This window comes from Periophthalmus magnuspinnatus, chromosome 16 (genome assembly GCF_009829125.3).
Source record: "Periophthalmus magnuspinnatus isolate fPerMag1 chromosome 16, fPerMag1.2.pri, whole genome shotgun sequence".
NCBI classification, from domain to species: Eukaryota; Metazoa; Chordata; class Actinopteri; order Gobiiformes; family Gobiidae; genus Periophthalmus; species Periophthalmus magnuspinnatus.
The window spans coordinates 20340506-20362995 of NC_047141.1; the positions used below are offsets into that span (position 1 = coordinate 20340506).

The following is a 22490-nucleotide window of genomic DNA, read 5'->3' on the forward strand; positions in this document are numbered from 1 at the left end:
AAGGAGAGAATTTGTTTTCACTTTTGCAGAGACACTACTCTCCATCATGAACCGGAGTCCAACCTGGCTCCACTGGGGCCCTAAAGAAGAGAGCGGGCCCTCGCTTGGTGCTGTCCAAGCAGTAGAATATATACAAGAGTGGCCACAATTGAACAATAAGCTCTTGGACATTAGGCTATAACAATACATCCAAGGATTCAATACAAGGGTTATGTTACCTTTATAGGCATTGTGTTTACTTTTTTATCAATCTACTTCAGGCAGAAAAGAAGAGCTGATAATTAAAGCATTTATCCTGTTGAAAAGTTATCGTCACGCATCATTATATATTTAAAAAAACAGACTGAAGCTTATACTGCAACAATCATTTTATGTGTAAAATAATGAGGTGATGTTTCAGATGTAAGCAAAAACTCAAGTCAATTATTGAGCAAAGAAGTGCTTATTATCGTGATAACTTCATCAGCCCTCACTGACAGGTATTACAACAGGTTCAGTGACAAATCATGGTCACATCTGTTGCCTTTTACTGAAAGTATTGAAAAGTAGACCGTATTAGCAAATGAATCTGTCACATGCTCATAAATTAACGCAAATCACTGAGCTAAAAATGCATTAACTACTAAAAGTGAGCCGATTTCTTATTCAAAAATGGGAGCATAAATAGATAAAATTTTCCACGGAGCTAAAAGGTTCTAAAGAGCGCGCGGGCGGATTCCTAGGGGGGCCGTGCTATCTCTCAGATATGGTAATGGTGTAATTGTCATATTAAAACAACACAACGTGCGTTTAGGAGTCAGCAGGTGTCACAGTTAGTGAAAGCCCACACCAGCCCTCCTACTATACACTGTATTAATTAGCCCGACACTGTTTCGCCTTCCTCCCCCATCCAGCACTCCAGGCTCAACAGACACATCACCCCTATCCCCAACCTCTCAGTGCTCCCCTTTATTTCAGCCATTTCCATATTCTTCTTCCTTATGACTGTATCATAATGGCAGAGGTGTAATTGAGAGGCGCTTCGTTAGTGGAGATTTAAATCACTTTCTTTGTGTCTATTTGGATCACTGGTGCCATTGAGGACTTATGCTGGCAAGGAGCTCCACTTATCATCATTAATGGCTTGCTCCTTCCTGCGCCACTCTCCCATCGCTTTTCACAAGGTTACGAAACCTTTTTGGCATTGACAGTAAGCGTGCCATCCTCAAAGCCGCCACACTATTTTAACAGTTAGATTGAAACGTGAATGCAGTGGCTTTCGATAAACAATAACAAGCAAAGAAAGATAGTAGTAAGTGGTAAGTTGTATCAATTAGACTTCAGTTGCAACTGTAAATGTAAGTACCGGTATATAAAAAGCAAAGATACACATCATTTGTAACAATGACGATTATGCATTTAACAGCAGAGTACAGAAGTTGGCAAAAATAGCAGCAGAACAGTCCAATAGCCATCATTAATTGACAGCACATGACTCAGAGCAATATCATTAGAATATTTTTTACCCACAATTCCACAGCGTAATTATCCCCTTCTATTATCTATCTTTGTGTGAATAGGAGATGAGTGGCATTTGATAGATCATTCACTCCCCACTAATTTACATGCAGTTGAGAGGCAGCTTTCACAGAGATAACAGTGTGAGTGAGAAACGATGGCATGCACCCCCACCATGTTGTATGAATATGGATTTAGTGCAAATCAACTGTATTTTAATAAAGGAAGCCTAATAATCGTCTTTGTCTTAAAGTAACACAGATATTTATAAATGGTGATTTTGGTTGCACATATTAAAAGTACTGAAAGGTCAAACATGCTAACTTGAATTGTAGTCTCTTACATGGGTCAGGTCGCTAGAGACAAATTTTAAACATGTATTCAGAAGCAGGCCCAAGGCAAGGCCCTCACAAATGTCTGAGGCTCTGGCATTAAACTGCTTATGCGCACATTAGTAAACCATTGGGGTATTTCCCTAACCTTCTACCTCCGCTCAGACTTTTCTTCTCCCCTTTGAACCTACCATAACCCTTAGAGATGCCAAAATGTTGATAAAATGTTGATAACGTATTAATAATGAATGGTATCTGCACCAGGGTAATAGAGGTAACGTGCAGCCACAGAGTGCTCCTACAAAATAACCGAAATTAAAATCTTTTCCTCATCAAAATTACTCTTTTTATTTAATCAAAATTGCAAGATCTACGGAGGATTCTGTCTCAGCTTCATAAAGAATTACAACACAAATCAAGCTATATTTTTTATTTGGATAATAAATGCAGGTTTATATGAATTTGATACAATATTGTGTCAAATATATTACCAATTTTAATCTCCATCTTTTTAGCGTTGTTATAGCGAAGAAAAAAACTGGCAAAAATGATTCCTTTTCAACATTTCTTTGATTTTGAACTGAATACAAAGCCAGATAATTTGAATGGACTGTAGAGCAGGTGTAGGGCACAGCTCAAATGACCTCAACACAGACTGACTGAATGAGGAGTGCATCTAAAACCAATGATGGGTTTGGGATCATTCCCTTTCACACTCCTCTGCCACAGCCAACGAGGAAACATGCTACGAGGGGGAAAAGATGAACAGAAGGGCAGAGCAAGGGAGATTATAATAAGGCACAAAAAGAGAAAGAGATGGAGATGTGCAGTGCTAGCCAAAACTTTTTCAATTTCACCGACAATTTCCTGTGTAATTACTGATGTGGTGTGATGGTGTTTTAATGACAGGGACCTGCCAGTGATGGTGACATTGTGTGTGTGTGCATGTGTGTATGTGTGTGTGTGTGTGTGGACTCTGGCCCGGCCTGTTGACGAGGGCAGACTGATGAGATGGAGCCGTACTGTGGAGATTAGACCTGTGTGCCCTCCACTTCGCTCCCAGCCTACAGCAAGAAGACCACACATATTAGCACCCCCCACCCCTTCTAAACTACCCTACAATGCCACCTGCGTTCCAGCCATCACACTCTCACATCCGTTTGGGACCCCCCGCAGCACCCTCCTATCTGCCGCCACCCATCGCGGCCTGGATCATCAGAGGGAGCAGGGGCGGCCATTAGCGCCTTGGAGCGTGGGAGGGTCAATGAGGCGGTACCTGTAGTCGCACCAGGGGCAGCGGTAGGGCTTTTCTCCGGTGTGGACGCGGATGTGCCGGGAGAGGTGCGACTGCGTGGTGGATGCGAAGCTGCAGAACTTGCATTTGAATGGCCTCTCTCCTGCGGGGAACACAAAAAGATGTGAGACATAAAGCAGCAAAAGAAGACAAAAGACTGAAGACCTCATGCTTGACTATTTTATTTTAGGTGCCGATGTATGGTAATATATGAATACATCACCCTGTCACGTGTGTACAAAGGTGTCTCCACATTCATAACAGAGATTCAAAATATTAATCAAAACACAAAGTAAACGTTGTGTATACCATAGAGTTCTTGCTTTATTGGGGGCAAAGACATGACAGCAGATCAGTAAGGGTTCTTAAATTGGGGAATTGACACATAAAAGCTTGGGTGAAAAGGACTAAAATTTGAAGTTTCTAGATGTAATGGCCAAGATGCAATTAATTATGAAAAAACAAATTTATGTTCATAAGCAGACACTTGATCCTTGGGTGGCTGCCAGACAACACTTAAGAACTATATTTATTTCACTACCCAAATTTGGAAAAAAAAGATATGTGTTAATGACAGCCTATCTGAAAAATGCAATTTCCCTAAGCGGCAGAATGACAGGGAGAAATGATAACTGAAATTAAAAATCTGAGATTCAGTCAGCCATACTGGTACACATGCCCATCACTGACAGACATGTCAGGCTGATGCCTGCGAGTTTGTATATAATATTCACTTAAAGAATTTATATTTAAGAGATGTCACTCGGGGTTTCGATGTGTCAGTCATTTTACTAAATTAAATCTCAGCATGCTGCATTCAGATGACAATGTTTTATTCTGCTCAGGTTTACTCCTTTTTAATGATTGGGAGGCACAGTGTTACCCACCTGTGTGCTGCCTCCTGTGTTTGGTGAGTGCATGTCTTGTGCCTCCTGCAAAGCCACACAGATCACACAGGTAGGACTTCTCACCTATAGAAAGAAACAAAGAGCAATAATGAAAGAAGTTAATATTCACATTCTGAGGAATAGTTTTCATTTATACAATAGACAGTGCTATATTGAGTCATGACATTATATGATTTACATGAAAACAACATACTAATAACTTTTGTGTAAGTGATTTCAATTAAGACACAAAGGAACTGTTGCCATGTAATAATGGAATATCTGATGTTTTATATTAATAGTCATTTCAGTTTCATGGCATTTGTCTCCTTTGAGTTGTTTTCTGTCCATATTGCAGTCAATTGCCTCTAATTTTAAACCAACAAGTCTTTCAGAATTAATAATGATTAACAACCAGCGTGTCCCCAGTCAAAAGTTTAATTAGGCAATATAACCGTGAATCACATCCTGGTGGTGGATAATATAATGACAATAGGACAGTCTCTGAAATAGTCTAGCGCGATCTTCATTCACCTCAATGCTGAAGAGTTAATGGGGTAAAGTTAAGTTTGAATGAATAATACAGAAGGAAATGTACAGTACAGACAGAAAACTGCACAAAGTGGGAAGGGAAAGTGCAGACAGATTGAGCAGCTGAACAGCGGGTCTCGTTGGCTAACAGATGAGCCGAGCAGAAGTCACAGATCACTAGTGTATATCCATCAGAGCTCTCACAGCTAACTAATTCCTCCAATCAGATGGATCCGTGTAAATATGTCAAATGGGGGACGGGAAATTGCCAGTGTGGTTTATTGACTGTGATAAAATCTGAAAAGCACCGCTGAACATAATTACATACTTGTCAGAGCCATAAAAATTAGCTTTATTATCAATGGGATGGTTTTGTACAACTTCATTTGGGGGCGATGCCTTCCAGATGGGGTGCGTGGAGAGCTTTTTACACTCCTCCTCTCCTCCCTGCATCTGGCTCTGTCATTAACGGCATTATGGTCCCCCTCTTTCTCACTGCCACTGAACACAGGCAGTCACACACTTGTGCACACACAACCCACAAAAACACAGCTATAGTTTAGACGCCAATGTGTGTGTGCTGCTAGCAGCACATTTTCACATGTTGTGCGCCACATGCACATTTGCAAAAGCCATGACATGTTTAGTAGGTGAGACATATCCAAGTGCTATAGTGTCTGTACGCACACACAAAGCAGGACGTTAAAGTCCCGCACTTAAATATTCATCTAAATGCTGATGTTGAACTCGACTCTCGGCGTGCACCCATAACACATTTGGGTGACTCTTCCAGCTGGGCCTCTGCTCATACAGCAGCTTTCACACAGTCCACAGAGACAAAGCAGCCTCAAGTTTGCCTCGATTACGCCCATTTAAAGCCACTCGACTGAGAGAAGAGTTTTAATGCAGTGCCACTTAAAGAGGAGAAAAACAGCCTTAAAAAGGTACATTCGTTAGCCAGTTCACACCATCTCTATGTAACTGCTCTCCGACAAAGCTTTGCTTTCAGGAGCATTTGTGTTTATTATGCACTGCTTAAGATTAGGGTTTTGTTTTAATTGCTATTGTTAATTTTTTTGTAAGGTTAAAATTCATATTATCTAATATACCAGTTTAATAAAAAAAAAAATATATATATATATATATATATATATATATATATATATATATATATATATATGTATGTATGTGTACATATATACATACACACACATATATGTATGTGTGTGTATATATGTATATGTGTGTATATATATGTGTGTGTGTGTGTGTGTGTGTATATATATGTATGTATGTTTATATCTCATATATCATATCTCATATTTAGATATTAAAATAGGTGAAAGGAAAAACCTTTGGACTTTTTTTTAATAACTTTTTTTTTTATAAAACTTGCTTTGTCGTGTTTGCAAACATGTTACGATGCCTAATTGTAGAGTGAATCACAATGGCCAGTACTTTCCTTCCTATCAGAAAAGAAGCACCAGTTTCTCCTCCCTCCTCCTCTCTTCTTCTTCTTCTTCCCCTCCTTACCATCTCTCATTACGGCCGACGCTACAAGACCCCACCACAGAAAAATCCATAGCCATCGATCCCTGAGCCCAGCCGCGGTCGCCACAATTATTCTTGAAGAGGAAACATTGGCTATAAATTACATGTGTGCTTTTCATCTGCTGTTCGAGGTTGGCGCAGAGCCCTGGGGGAGAACCTGGGCTGGGACAGTGAGATGGGGCAGGTACAAAGGACTGACAAGCGGCTGTCAACAAATGGGATAGTCCTGCCTTGGACAGCCCCCTGCACCCCCGCCCCTAACCTACTGGGACCCTGAAAACCACATGGTAATTTATTACTTAACTGATATTAGACTGGACTTGACCTTAACGGGTGACCCCCAGCCATCAGCCTGGGATCTTAACAAATTAAAACAGTGACAAAAGGTAATGTGTAAAAAAAAAAAAAAAAAAAGAAAAAAAGTTTAACCCAGATGTAAAAACTTACGTTAAGTATAATGAATCCAGATGGACATGTCTTAATTTGAAATTAAATATTTTAGAATCAGCTGTGAATTTAATGAGACTCTTGATTGCAATTTTAGTTTAGGAATCATTACCAATACAAAATCCCCCCCCCCCCCCCCCCCCCCTTTTCTGCATTTCTTTGTCAAGTATGTTTATCTGTCCATTCCTTTATTATTATAATTTTTTTTATATCATATTTGCCGCCGTAAATGGTGACTTGCTATCTTTTTTCTGACACACCCACATCTTACATTAAAATGGGGTTTACAATCAGACAATAAAACCACCTAGAAGTTCAAATATACAATCTTTGTGGGTGTCTGAGTACATATATATGTACAGTGTGTGTTTGAAATAACCCCGGAGGAGTGTGCATGCGGCTATAATTGCCTCCCTCATTAGTTATGTTTTAGCAGGAGCGGATGGGAGGGCAATTAATTTTACCGCTTAATTTTTGACACCGAATCCGCTGCTGTATTGATGTGCTCGCCATTTTGGGTCTCATTTTTCAGGGAAATTAATTGACAAAGTGCGAAGATTTATCAGCATATCGCCAGATTAAGCGACAAACTGAAGCAATGAGGAAATCAATTGTGGCCCTGTCGGTGGCGTTACTAGGGCCTCCGTCGGCTCACACCAACACACAACACACACACACGAGCCTGGGAAAGAAGCTCTATGGGTCAAATTCAATGCACTTATTTATTTATTTGAGTCGGTCATTCATCAGCTTTTACAAATGACCGCGGCGGCTGACTACCACCCAGACCCCACCCCAAGCCCCCAACGCAGACAAGACGGGTGTGCGAGGAGCCAGCCATTAACATAAAAAACACACAAATCAGAAAGGGACACTGAATCGCAACTCAAGCAAGAGAGAAGGAGAGATAACTTTCAGTGTGGTATTAAAGGCCGATGAGCAGAGGTGGATAGAATAGCCTGTATTTTAGAAGTATCGTTTCATTTGAATAATAACATTATTTAAATAAAAAGTTAAGAATACATAAATAAACAAATACTAAAAAGTAAAATAAAACAAAACAAAAAATCAAGTAAATGATGGGCAGATGTCTGGTTTTACCAAAAAATAAAACTATAAGACATAAATGAAAGGTAAGAAATAATATAAGCTTTTGCAATAAAACTCCTGAGACCCAATTTAACCAAAAGTTACTCAAGCAGAAAATGTAAGCTGGAAGCTGATTTAGAGAGATGGCAAATATTTTGGGGAAGCCATTTGCAACATATACTGTGGTTGCAAGTAATCACAGAGCTGTAGTTAACGATGTATTTTGTACGTGTTTTTTTGCCTCAAGTTTGAACAAAATGCTAAATGTACATCCTAATGTCAGTGCTCCAGCTTTAAAACATGACACCAAACACCGCAAATGATGATAAATGCTATTTTAACAAATTCTAAGCCAATTAAACACACATGAATAACACAAACTCAGTCAGGATGCAGAAGCAATGATCAAATCTGGAGCACTTTAAAACAGGTTTAAAGTCGAAAGTTACAAGTTAGATGTTTTAAACGTAGTCACTTTACAAACTTGCCAGATTGTCTTTTCCGTTGCCCCCCACAAGAGTGTATTTCAACTCACAGCTCTTCATTAAGTGACTGCTCCGTACCAGGATGGATAAGTTCAACTTCTTAAATCTCCACCTGATTTGATTAGTATTGCATCTTAGCGCTGTGAAGGAGCCGATTTATAACCTTTAAACAGATCACACGCACGCTGATAATATTTCAGGGTGTCAGGTTGGCTGCTGGAATGTGATTGCAATGATTGTATAGCTGCAGCTAAAAGCGTCCAACCCTGCACCAATTACAACCAGAAAAGGGTTGGGGCGAGGGTCAGAGCAGAGCAAATTCTGTTAGATTTTGGGAATTCTTTTAATCAACTAGGGTCTCCTCAATCACTTAAATAAGATTTTTCAGGTTCAATCTTGATTTTTCTGATTTTAAATAGCTCACGCTCAGCCGCTCTTTACTTTCCCCTTTCCATCTCAATCATTGGATTTTTTTTCTTTTCTTGTTGGTGCTAAAACCACACAAAATCCTCCTGACTGGTGCTCAGTTGACAGCTCTTTGACAGTTTGACTCCTACCTCCTGATGGGGAACAATGGTGACTAAAAACAAATGAAAATAAAACGTCTAATTATGTGAGGGGCACCTTGACGTTACATCACTGTTAAAACATATTTAAAATAACATCCAGTGAGAGTGGTGCTAGCATGATGGTAGCCACAGCGGGCAACGGTGACGAATGGGGGGTGCTCCTGTAAGCTCTCAGTCAGCCTGTCAGACGTCTGCTGCTGTGGCGCTCAGAGTCAGAGTGTGTGGACGTTCAGAGGCTCAGGGCGAACGGCTGGGGTCCAGTCTTTAGCTGCTTCGGGCCTCCACACAGGGGCAATTATTCAACAAAGTCCTCCCACCACTCACCACACACACAGCCTGCACTGTTTCACTCAAGAGTTGTCAGTGCTACAGTTGTCCTCATATATACCTTCATATATTCACACTTAAGGGATCACAAACCATTGTACTTTTTGTGTCTGAGAAAACAATGGTCATTTGCTGAAAGAACCTCAAAGAAAAACTGAAGCTCGATTTCTTGTTTTGTGCCAATGTTACAGTGTATTGCATCGGCAAATGTATGATAAAAAAAAAAACAAAAACAAAAAAACTAAAAGTAAAGCCACCCATGTCAGTTCTGTGTTCAAGAGTGATATTAGCTTTGATAAGTTTAAATAAGAACTCAAACATTTGTGAAAAACATGATCAGATGAATTTGCGGCGAGGACTTGCTGACCAGCTGGGTTTGAGAACACACTTGCTCACCAGATGGATTGTGTGGAAATACAGATGACGACCATTTGGATTTTGGGAATACAAACCTGTAATAATCCCCTCATTAAGTCTGGGGTGGCACAAAACAAAAATATTCCATGTTGTCTCTATGCAGTCCATCTTTTTGTCTTTGGACACTAATTAAAATGAAATCTGTTGTAATATTATTAGATTATCTGATGGCCATAATGGGAGCATGTGAATGTTTCACCCTCAAACAGGCTTGTGTTTGAGCATGCCAAGAAAGCCGTTCTTCAGTTGTTGAAAAGCACTACAGATGGACAAGTCATGGCTTTTATCTGCCAAAAATGTGTGTGTGTATTTCTTCCCAACAAAGCTGTGAAGATTTCAAATCGATGTGAGACTTTCACAGTTTACATATGAACTTCATTTTTGTTAAAAAGTCTAGAGCTTCAGAAAGTTGTGGCTTTTAGAAAAATACACTGTGTGTGATCCAAGAATAGTGTTGTAACACGCTGTCCTTAAGTGAGCACAGATTCTCCCACTGAGGCGTCAGTCAAAGTGTCTGTGACTGCTAGTGGACAGTCCAGTTTGCCATATCAGAACACAACGGATTTCGATATGTTTGATAACATATTTTTATCTTTTAAACTAGGCTCACAAACTCAAAATTTACTCTATTCAAATATGAATGTGAATAAAGACTAGATAAAGAGCTATCCAAAACTAAACTGCAACTTTATTAGACAGAACAATTTAATAATGATTTCAATTCAATATGAATATTCAGTCTGCTGACATTACAACAATAGTTATTGCATAGTTTGTTTGTTAGGCCCTGATAAGGGTCAGACAGTATTTGTTGAGGCTCATCCTGTGGCTGGTCTCACCTGTGTGCGTCCTGTAGTGGTCCTTCATGGCGGACAGGGTGAGGAAGGCGTAGTGACAGGAAGGCCAGGCACACTTGTACGGCTTCTCCCCATTGTGCAGTTTCATGTGGTTGTTCAGGGCCCATTTCTCACTAAAGGAGCGCTCACACAACTCACATTCAAACTTCCTGCGGCAGGGGAAGAGACAAGAGGAGAAAAAAAAAACAACACGTTATTTACTGATCCCAAAGCTGACTTAAAATGCTTCAAAGCGTAACCTTTGAAAAAGGAAATGGTGGCTGCCCAGTGGTGGTATAGCCCTGATCTTATGATGGTGCGCTGTACATAGACACACAACACACACAGTGGGCAGTTTGCTGCTGGTGTGTCATGTCTGTATAAGCAGGCATTGATTTTTCTGTCCTGGCCTGCCACCTCCACCATTTATTCTACGCTTTGCACCAGGGCCCAGAGGACTGGAGAAATTCTGTTACACTCCACACACACAAGTATACACATGCCGCGGGCCAGTGGGAGAATAGAGTTCACCTGTCCAGCGTCCCTGACCACTTAGCAAGGCTAAATGAACAGTTAGCAACATTGTAGCCACTGCTACCATCCTAAAGCTCTTATTTAAGGTCTTCCTCTCTCCTAGAATTTATACGAAACTGTTCTGCACCATTTTCTTTGAGGATTCAAGAGACATTGTTTATTTAAGTGTTTTTGATATGCAATTCCAAAAAGCATCTTTGCAAACGAGAACAAAAATGTGAATATGCATGGCATTTTGTCTTTATGTTGACTTTGGACATCTGTTGTTCATGCTGACGCCTACAAGCTGACAAAAGCTGGAGTTTTTTTATATCTCTGTGTAGGATGTTTGCACCTATATTCATCTGCTGTGTTATTAGGCTTCAAGAAACACGTACAAGTTAAAACAATAAAGAGCCTGTGCTTGAATTAATCTTTAGCCCTGCGCTATAATTTAGGCACTGAATGACTAATGTGCGAGTCATAAACAAATGAAGTGGTGTTTTTGGGAGCATTTGTCTTGTGGTGCGGGCCATGTTATTTTAGGGAGGGCGGCTGTCTTTAAGTCCTGATTGTGTCGCTTAATCCCCACGGTATCTGTTTCATAGTGAGCAGCATGACACTCACCTGAACAAATAATGACTCCAAGCAGCATGTAGCATGTGTCTGAATCAATAATTCAAACTCATACATCTTCCTTACTGCAGGAAGGGGGTGGAGGAGAGGGAGAGGGACCAAAGCAGGGAATTAAGATGGGGAGGTGGACAGAGGAGAGATAGCAAAGAAAATGTGTCCTGGCTTTCGTATCAATCTAGATAAATCTGAATGTAATATGCATGTTGTAGTTTAGAGGAACAAACTTTGGAGAAAGGATGGGTTTGCTTTGCCTTTGGGCGCCAGTCTGCATAGTATATTGTCACTACACTATCAATATGTGTAATATAAACCATAAAACATTATTTAATGTAAAGAAATAACACATGGGAAAATAATGTAGACTTGCTTTTCATATTGTTTATGCAGGTTTATATAGTCATCTTGATAATGCAGAGGCTCTAGAGGTCAGGATCAAACACCAAAAAAAAGGTTTATGGCAAGACATGCCAAACATCCATAGAGATACACTAGCAAAAACAATGTAAAAATGGAAAAACCCGATAAGCTGCTGGATCACTACTAATACTTTCAAATGAACGCAAAATTTAGTATTCAGCATCTTAAAATCGCCATTGGCTAGGTCAACTTTGAGTGTAATCCCAAAGGACATAACAGCAGTGTGCATAAACTGTTTGGCAGGACAAGCCAACATGATGTCTGAGTGATAGTCACAAAGTTTGAGCTGTTTTGTTGACTCTCTCTGACTGGGTAAAATGTATGTTTCATATGTTTCATGCAAAATATGTACAGAATATAGTTCGACGCCATTAAAACTAAACTCAAGCTCCTATTTTTTCAAGCAGTCCAGAACAAAATGCTACACACAGTGGCTTTTATTTGAACATTACTTGACTAACAAGTGTACATCATCATCTATTCTCCTCTTCCCCTGTTCCCTCTTCCTTCCCTATGGTATTTATAGAAGCGTTCGTCGCTTGTGCCACCATGGGAGAGGTAAATAAGATGAGTGAAGAGATGCTATCTTTTATTGTAAGCATTATGCACAACACTCCTGCTTTATGAGCTAAACGGGCCATTGTTTATCACGGGGCGTAATCGCACAGGCAGGCAGGCGGGCCAGGCCTTGACGTGGGCACACTGCACACAAGGATGAGCGAGAACCGGAGGAAGGCACAGAGAGAAGAGGAGAGAAGATGGAGGAGTCGGGGCTGGCAGAGTTGACTATCAGTGGGGGTTTTGTAAGGATGAGAGGAGGGTTTGCGTCTGTTTTTATGGGATCAGATGGAGCGCTTTGATCTTGTCCCCACGTGTCAGATCCCGTCACGATCCACCGTCTCGCCCATACATATGCATACAGCCTCTAAACAGCCAGGCACCATGCAAAACACGCCAGAGGTAGGAGGTACGGGAAGAGGGGAAACCAGAGCTGGAGAGGGAAGGGAGCTGAGTGAATGTCTGCGCATGTTTGCTTATGTTAGCGAGAGAAGACGCTTTGAGGAAATTACGGTCTATAATTGCTGCTACATAATGTAATTAACATCAACAGAGACACAACAATACATTACTGTGAGAGCAACAAACAGTCCTTGGAGTAGTGCAAGTTCCAAATCTTTAACTATAGATGTCATTGAATTTAGAGAATTGTCGGGCATAAAGAGACAAACAGATGTCTTTTTGGCTAAGATTAATGACTGCATTTAGAGGTCAATTTAAATTAAGCTATTCAATGTAAATGTATGTCAAATCATCAGTTATCTTCATGATTTTATATCTGTTATTAATCAAGGCTGTAAACTATAACATAAGGCAACTTAACTCTGCTCCTTTTCATTCTTTTTGTTTAATAAGAAAACAAGAACAACCTTATAGTGAGGGCAACCATATACACATCAATTTAGACATGACTTAGATGTACTTTACCATTAAGCATTGCCTTTTACAAGCAAATTAATTCATCATCACATCCTGATTACTTGCAATTTGTGTACATATATATTTTCTACCTCCTAGCAATGAATCCACTGAGAGGATTATGGTCTTGCTTGGACACCATAATTTGTAGTGTCTTATGCCACTAAATCTAAAATCCCAAAGCCATTTAATTAGGAGGAGTTGGTTCAGAGGTTCCCATCTTTCATTCACTCAAGAGAACTCGTTGATCATAAATATTCCCTGTCAGTCATTACGTCCTGTTCTCCTCTCACTCCCTTTCACCCTGCTTCCTCTGATCATGAGGCTGAGGTGACGTGATTGACACTGTGTGAAGATTTATTCCAAGGCCCAGGTGGAACTGTTGCCTGTACGTTGTGAGCGCTGCATGATCTGTGTCTATACTGTCACTCATTACCATATCTATATAGCGCTGTGAGCCCGCCACCAGCCCTGTGTACGGGGCGACTGTCACATCATCATGGGTTGGTCAGGATTTAATTGGGAATAAAGAATACATGTACAGAGGAAAGAAGGCAGGGAAATGACCCAAATTATTAGCAAGGACTCACTACCACCCCCAAGTGGGGAGGTGATGAGAGTAGGATTGTGGTTTAGTTAGAGATTTCTATGTAGCAAAGGTTTATGATGGCATTCTTTGAAGGTAAGCGAAACATCAGGTTAGTAACTAAAAAATACAAAATAGAATGTATCTGAGAATAGGGCAGCATAAATAGTTATAACTGAATGTGTAATAAGATTTGTAATATATGTGTGAGAGCACATAGTAAACAACTCCAGGAGCATTAACATTTGAGAGAAGACTGAAATATGAACTGCTAAACTAATGCAAGAATCCCAAGAATTTCAGAACATGTTTGCAGTCTAAACTACAGATAAAACAAGATTTATCTATAAATAGAGGGTATTTTGTTCTTGTCAGAGGACAAACAATGGCAGCCTTTGCGATTTGATTGCACAAACTCAAATTGCAATTCTAAACTGTCAACTGTGTTTAACAGAAGCTAAAGTGACTCTTATATGAACTGATTTTATGAAGCCATTTTGACAATGAAGCTTAAAGCCACATTTTTTCCTCTGGCTCACACCACAGCAGAACATCACTCTAAGCTAGACACATGGGGCTGTTTAATTGATAGAATGAATGGCTCTGGCCTATCTGGCAGCTGACGACTCCTGCCCTGGTTACTCATATTGTGCTGGCCAGTCACTGAGGAGAAATAATGTGTGCATGCTCTCACGCTGCAGCACAAAGACAGAACGAGAGAAAAGAGTGCGGCCAACTGACGCCTGCAGCCAAACTGACACAAACAGACAACTTCAAAGTGAAGACTGTTGTTTATTTGGCGAAGAGGAAGGGAGGGGGGAGGGAAAATTTATCTGATATGCAACTGTCAGGAGAGCATTTTCACATGCAAAATAGCGAGTGAGTGAGAGAGATTACCTAGAGGGAGGAACATGACAGCATTCACTAGGGTCAGGATGGATCATCATCATCAGACCCCTCCCCTCTGCTTTCCTCCGCTATTTCTATATCTCTCCCTCACTCCCTTCCTTCCGTTTGCCCTTCTCATCCTGTTTTCAGACTCCATCACTCTGCACTTCGACAACACAGCAGCTTAAATCTAGACTAAATTAGCTGAATGAAGATTAAATCATTTGGCCCTGAGCTCTCCAACATATTGGGAGAAAGACTGAGTAAGCCTTAAATGCTGTCTGACTGCCTTTGGACCTATATATGTGTCTAAGGAGAGGCTCTTCCTTCAATGGCAGTCAATTGAAACCTGATTAAGTTGAGGGTGTTGGATAAAAAATGGGAAAAAGATTAAATTTCTGGGACAACTGTTTCCTAAATAAGGGAACTGGCTTCGTTATTTTTCGTTTCTGTGCACAATGTCGACCGACGACAGGCTCGTTCCTGGACTAAGATATCGAACCAGGCAACATCATTGCTCACTCTCCCTAGAAAAAGTGCTTTAGCACAGGAGAGAACACGGACTGAGGCTGCAGGAGTCATTTACAACAATAAGCTCAAATTTGGTGCAACAGAATGGAAAAAAAACTGATGCAAATGCAAATTCTCAGGAGTGAACCAAAATAAATGTGAAGAGGGACATTAAAAGTCAGTGTAATGAGTAGTGATATAGTAAGGGCTACTGCTGTCATACAATGTGTAAAGCATCCTGAAGAGGCCACACCATGTACACAGGACTGGGATCCTCAGAGAGCACTGCGCTGGTTATGACTGCAGTATCAAGACACAACTGAGATGTTGCTGCTGATGTATGTTTACCTTCAATCCCGAGAGGAGGAGGAGAAAAAAGGATAATGAAATAAATAATAAAAGAGCAGGCCCATCAGATAAGCTGCTGTTTATCCTGCTGTAGGGCAAATACAAATTGTCAATTTAATGAACACGGTGGACGTGATGAAAGCGGGGTGAAGGAGCCTCCTGCCTGACAAACAATCAGGAAATGTTATCTTAATATTGTTGCGCTGTTATTCAGCCCATAACTCTGGGGGTGGGATGAAGGCAAGAGGAGGTGCGCTGCAGGAGAGGGGGCGCCGGGGAGCAGTGAGGGCACGTCCCTCTGTGGTGGCCCTGTTATTGCCCGCTTTTATTATGAGCCATAGCTCAGCAGACCCAAACACACACCCAACGTGTGCTTACTGTTAATACAAACAGACACACTCACAGACAATAGGACAACAAACTCAGCAAGGTGCTCACATCTAATGAATAAGTGAATTAAACAGCAATAAATTAACAGAACTTTGTGCATAGAACAATATGACCACTCCACACAATGGTTCCAATCTGCAGCATTTGCTCAGCCTGCTAGTGCTGTTTTTCTATTCAGTTGATTTAAAATCTTAATAGCTCTTACACTAGTCGTCCCATTACGCAAAATGTTTTAAGAGACATCAGCAAATCAAGAGTCCCTAAAGATTCCAGTTAAAATGATCAGTGGCGAAAGTTCTGGAGATCTGATTTGTGTGACGTAGCTCGGTCAAGGGCATGTTCCCATCAGCACCTATCTCTTTTACTGCACTTTATAATGTGTCCACATGCTTTAGAGCTCAACTTTTTGTTCTCTGGAATTTAAAGCGTGGCAATCTGGGCAGCAACTAAAATTAACTATTATCTCCATATTTATATATTGCCAGGACTAAATTGCGTCGGGAAGAATTACTATCAATATGAATATCTGCAACAATAACTCAGCCGCAGTGCTGAGGCCAGGATGCTCTTTATCAGGCTTCTGATGGGCCTTAAATGCAGCACAAGGCAGCCATATCAGAGCTTTTTCTCTCTAATATCAGGCCGCATTAGCACCTCGTAAATCAAATTACACTCCTAGAATTTCATTAGGCTCACCTGCCAGCTCTGCTGCGCTGCAGAAATATTTATGTTTTTATGCAGCGATTGTATGCTCTCAGGTACACAAATGGGAAGAAAAGGAGGGGCCGGCAGGAAAAACTGGATGATAAACCTAATTATCTTTTAAGAACACAGAAAAAAAGTGTCATAAATTGTGGTGATCCTGAGAAGAGCGGGCATATTTTAAAGCCTGTGGGGCTCAGACATTTGGGGGACAAGTCTGCTCCAGTGTTTACCATTTTTAACCGAGCGGCACTTCCACAATCCAATTAACATCTTCTCCAAAATGGCTCCTAACACAAATCAAACACGATGATGTATGACACCCATCACCGGGGCCTCAACAGCCAAATAATCTGATAAGGCACCGCCGACTGCTAATAGTGCAACTTGTTCAAACAAGATCCAAATATTATGATCCGAGTCCGTCTTTATTATCTAATTATCACAATTGAATTTAGACATTTGCTGCTGTAGATTGTTACATGTGTTTTTCAGTACCACAAATAACTGCGGCAATATTTTGTGCGCTGTGTGCTGGAGGAGCTTCCACCAACATTACAGTTTTCTTCTCATACTTTTCTGGTCACGACTGTGTGGATAAGGATTTTGATTAGACACTAGAACTAGCGAGCGTAACCATAGCTACTTAATAAACAGTACAGTCTATACATCAACGATCATCTGGTTGTAAATCACTAGTCCTGGTAACGACAAGGCACCCCTGTCCCATTACCACGCTCCCTAACAAGCCACACATATTTACTCTCTGGTCCCCAATATCATTTTAGCATAATGAGCTTTGTCCCTTATCTAATTACCTATAGGCCTTTGTTCATTCGCTTTTTTTCCACCTCTTTTTGTCCTATCCCAGCACCCTTACTCCAATTAGGAACATGCTTGTTTAGCTTCAAATATAATTTTTTTTGCTGTACAGTGCAAAGTTATTCCACTGCGATCATAGCTGTATATAATTGCAATGCGTTGCAAGTGCAGAGTGCTTATGGGGGGGGGGCTTGGTGTGTGTGTAGATTTGTGTGCGTGTGTGTGTGTGCGCTTGAGTGGGCACCAAGTAAAAGACCAGGTCCATTCTCCCTCTTATTACTGGAATTGTAATTCAATGATCACCTTAGATCACACGCGTGCCATAAATCAGATAGGCTTGACAGAGGATGAAAAATTGTATTAATAATGTGAAACTTATTATACAGTCCCAAACGCTCCCTTGATAAATGACATTGTTTGGGCCTGACAATGATTGCATTTAAAACATTATTTCTGTTTTGCGCGGCTGGTGTGCGCTCGCGTGCTCGTGTGTTGCTGGACAGTGGGGAGAAGACAGAGGTGGGGTTCCTGAGCTTCATAAAATATTCAAGATCTTTCCCACCCTTTTCCTCCAGAGTCAGTGGGCAGGGGATGGCGTGGCAGTATAAAATTTGTTCATATATATATAGTGTGTACGGTATGTGTGTGTGGTCGGCTGGTGGCTTGCCGCAAACTCCCCAACCACAAATATGAGCACATCTTAAAGTTATAAAGCAGCGGATAGGATTATTATTGTAAGTCATCCTGCTCCTATATTAGCCAGTGTGATGAAATGCAGAAACCTACTACGACTCCCTTTTAAATATATGCTTTTACATATCTTGGCTTACAAAGGAATCCTATGTAAGTAATTTCAGTCTAGACGAGTGGTTCTTTAGCTGTGATACCGACACATCTGGCTGTATGCAAGGTTCTGTTCTTGGAAGTGAAGAGTCAATCTTGATTTAGTTCAGAGATTTTCATGTTTTAATCCTGCTATTATTAGGGGTAAGGGTTAGGTTTCAGCTCTACATCACAGCCAATGCAGATGGTTTGGCCACTGTTTATTTGTGGCTTAGAAATATTGAAATGTTTAGTTTAGATTTCAGAGATTTAATTCCCGGTTTAGCTGCTTGGTTTATTTATTTTTATTTCATTTTAGGAAGGGACAAAACCAGTATAGCAAGTTGAGGATGCAAGTCAAGACAACTAGAACAACAGAATCTGATAGAGACAGAGGGTAATAGTAGTAGTACATTTGCTGTGACTGTATGGGACACATTAAGAGACAAACCCTGCATGATAAATGTAAATGAGGACGATGAGTGTAGAGTTAAATGCAAATGCAATGTACTTTATTAAATGTTCTTGTTTAATGCACAGCTTTATCTAATGAATGATGCTCTGTCTCTGGGAGCCATTTATTCTCAACTTCTAACACACTTTGCTCATTGTTCAGAATTATATAAATTGGCTATTAAAAATCCAGCAAGATGACAAAAATGTGACAAATCATTTTAGTCCTATCATTACATCAGGTTAATTGATCAGTATTATTTTTGCCTGATGCAGGTGAATGTAAAATATATGAAGTGGAAATGTACAAATCAACCTGGGATTATGTTAATGACGTCAACCTAAGATAAATGTTTATAAACATTTTTTTTTTTTTTTACCATTTTCATTTTGCATATTTTTTATAATGTGTCTGAGGAACAATGAGCAAAGTGTTTTCAAATGGTGCAAAAAGACCATCAGAGCATCACTCATCAGATAAAGCTGTGCATTATATAAGAACATAATAAAGTATTTCTTTTGCATTTGGCATTGCACTCATCCACAATGGAATCATTTAACACAGAAAAAAACATTTCACTTTCCACAATATTTTGAGATGAAACTGTACCAAAATATAGATTTACATAATAAAACCTAGCAGCTTGTGATAGTAAAGTAAAAGTACCCAATAACCCAGTACCTGCCCCTCAAATGGACTGTAAGGCCACTGCTCTGGGTTCAAGGAAAGTCTAATTAAGTTGCTAGAGTCATGTCCCAGCGCTGGGACGATATAAACCCCAGTCTGGCCCTAGTCCCTGTAGACCTCCCTTGGCCTGTCCCGTCTATGCTACTGCTGTTGTACACTGTACTATGTGCAACACCACCCCCTCTTGTGATCTTATTACCCCCTCACCCCTCCCTCTGCATCTCTCCTCCTCCTCATCCCTGCAAATGACCATGATGGGAGGCCATTCATCTCACTCCTCTGGCCACTACAATGAAATAAATCAAGAATTTTTTACCCCCAAATATAACAATATTTGTATTTGGGGTGGGGCAGACGTAATTGATGACTGCGGCCATGCTAATTAAAATCGGCGGAGGTTTCATTAATCTTGGTCATTGGTGGAGGGACATTGGCGTAGCGGCTGTTGGCTGGACAGGGGACTGCAGGTGATATGGGCCATTGTGGAGTGTATTAGCAAGATGAGGTTAACGTAAAACGGCCATTAATAATCTTAACAAAAGTAAACTCACTTGACTTGTCTGTAGTGAACCCGAGCAGGACAATATAATGTGCATCCACGTGTATTTACTGCCATGTCCCGGCTGGAGAAGTTAATTGCTTTTCTGACTTTGTGCTTTGTAGCAGTGTTTTTTTCAGTCCCCTCTGTCTATCCAGGGAGTCACATATACACACAGGCAGAGGCTCCATCAGAGAATTAATTACCATTCTCAACTTCCTCTGCTTTGTTTATGTTTGCATAGTCAAAACTGTCACAGCCGCATAGGAGTGGAGAACTGGGCTTTGACAGGGACAAAACATCACAACTCCTCATATATGTCCATTAGATCCAATTTAAAATGTACAATTATGCTTTTCTTCAACTATAGCCAACTGTCTTTATTCATATTTTCTCATATAAATAATGCAATAATGCATTTCTGTCAGAGTAGAGTAAAAAGTTAAACCTTCCGTAATTTAATTAAATACTGCTAATAAAGAAAAAGTTTAGTTCATGAAAAATACAACAAATCACAAGTATCATATGAAATGTAAAAATAAAATTATTGCTTAAAGTATGTATATTTCATGTTTTATTTGTTGTATATTGTAAACACATACATTCTTAGTGCTGAATGTTTGATGATGTAGAGGAGATTCATTCTATTATTACAACACAGCACAAAACAAAGTACTTCTGACTCCGCCCAAAACAACTAAACTCCTCCCAAATACTTATTGGAGTCTATTAAACACCTCATATTTCTTCTGCAAACGGAGAGCAGTACTCCTCCAGACCCTGCAGTCAGAAACACCTTTCTACAGTTACTGCTGTGCCATTACAGCGCAGACACCTCACTAAGTAGCACCTATGAACGATGCAGATGGAGATCATCATCACTCCATAATGGCTTCTACATGTTAATTCACAACTTTAGCTTCTCCTCCACGACTCCGCCACAAAGTAATGACTAGCCCGCATCTGGAAGAGCAAGTGTAGGGCAGTGTAGAGAAACAAGCCGACAAAGAAAAAGCACCATTGAATTAAATAGAAAGAAACAGAGAAGAGAGAGAGGGAGGCAGGGATGGGTGCGTGGTAGCGGTGTAGCAGTAGCATATGGTGCCACGCTGCCATAAACAAGCTTTATGAAAAGACTGGGGATGTTTATTTAATCATAGAATACCTGAGGAATCACAATGAGACACACACTTTGTCCCATTATTGTTAGCCCATAAATTTAACAGCTTTACCAGAACGGCGGAAGCAGCTGATACGAGCGGAGGAGACAACGCAGGAAAGCAGGTGAATTTATTATTGTGTTTGTAAGCAACACTGGCTCCTAACTACAGTGTGCAACATCTGTGTGAGTGTGGGGCCACTCAGGAAAGATATCACAAGTATTTAGGTGGCAAAAGAGCATTGGCAATTCATATAAGAGCATGGCTAACTGTGTTATGGGGTTACTTTTATGCTCCGACCAGTTTTTGTCTTAAGTCTTATTTTAACGGTGACTTTCAGCTGTGGACAGAAAATATTTAAAGCAAAGGAAAATACTAATACTAATAAAAAACAGAATATGACAAAAAGGACAATCTGGTGCATTGTATGTTCTCTGCTTGCACTCACAGAGCACACACAGACAGACACGTGCACAGCTCTGGGTCAGGGGGACAGCGGTAGCTCAGAGCCAGCTGTGACCTGCCGGTCCAGGTGCTCAGGAAAACCACTGTTAACGGCCACGATTGATGATCTAATCAAACTGTCACCACGGCGATCCGCTGCAGGGGAGGAGGGGGAGGGTCGAATGTGCGGGTGGGGGGCAGGTGGGGAGGATGGTGAATATCCAGGAGACCTTGTGCATGCTTACCGTTAGGCCAAATTGAGAGTGACAGTCTCAATAGTGAAAAGGCCTCTTTTTTCCTTTTCTAAGTAATGGAGGAAACAAGTCCAGCGCTCTTCCGGAGGATGTCTCATAATCAGGCAGGCCTCCCACGCCCTGCACACATCCACCACCGCTTTACATCAGCCAGGTCGGGGACAATATGCTTTGAAATGATGTGATGTATGTATGACCAATGGCTAATAGGAAGCTAATTCTAATCAGTACATTGCTCACACAGGCACATATAAAGACTGCATTTTAAGTCTTCTTTTTCCAAATTATGAAAAATAGCAGTGCCTGTTGGAGGCTGTACAAAGGAACACAAGTTGGTTTTCCCCCTGTCAAATAAAGGCCACGTTCAAGATCCCAATAGGTGGCTGTGAACTCATTTGACCAGTTAGAATTGGATGCAGTCAGAGCAGCAGTGGTTGTAAATGATTATATTCCAGAAGTACAACTGTAACTCTTATCAAAAGTTTTGATTACAATGGATTGTGTGTATTTTGGTATTTAAATGTAAGTTTAAATAAAAGTGTATGACTTGTTGGATGTCCTTGCCAGGGTGTAGGGCCTCC

At 40.6% G+C, this 22490-nt stretch overlaps 1 protein-coding gene across 1 annotated transcript in view; it reads right to left on the reverse strand.

Annotated features, from left to right (window-relative positions):
• Window positions 1–22490, reverse strand: part of znf407 (zinc finger protein 407) — a 115313-nt gene that overhangs the window by 35724 nt on the left and 57099 nt on the right. The window contains exons 6-8 of the mRNA XM_033981046.2: window positions 10266–10432; window positions 4011–4094; window positions 3106–3226 (exon numbers count right to left, since the gene is read on the reverse strand). Coding sequence (XP_033836937.1) covers window positions 3106–3226; window positions 4011–4094; window positions 10266–10432 — 372 coding nt within the window. The remainder of the gene's footprint in view (window positions 1–3105; window positions 3227–4010; window positions 4095–10265; window positions 10433–22490) is intronic.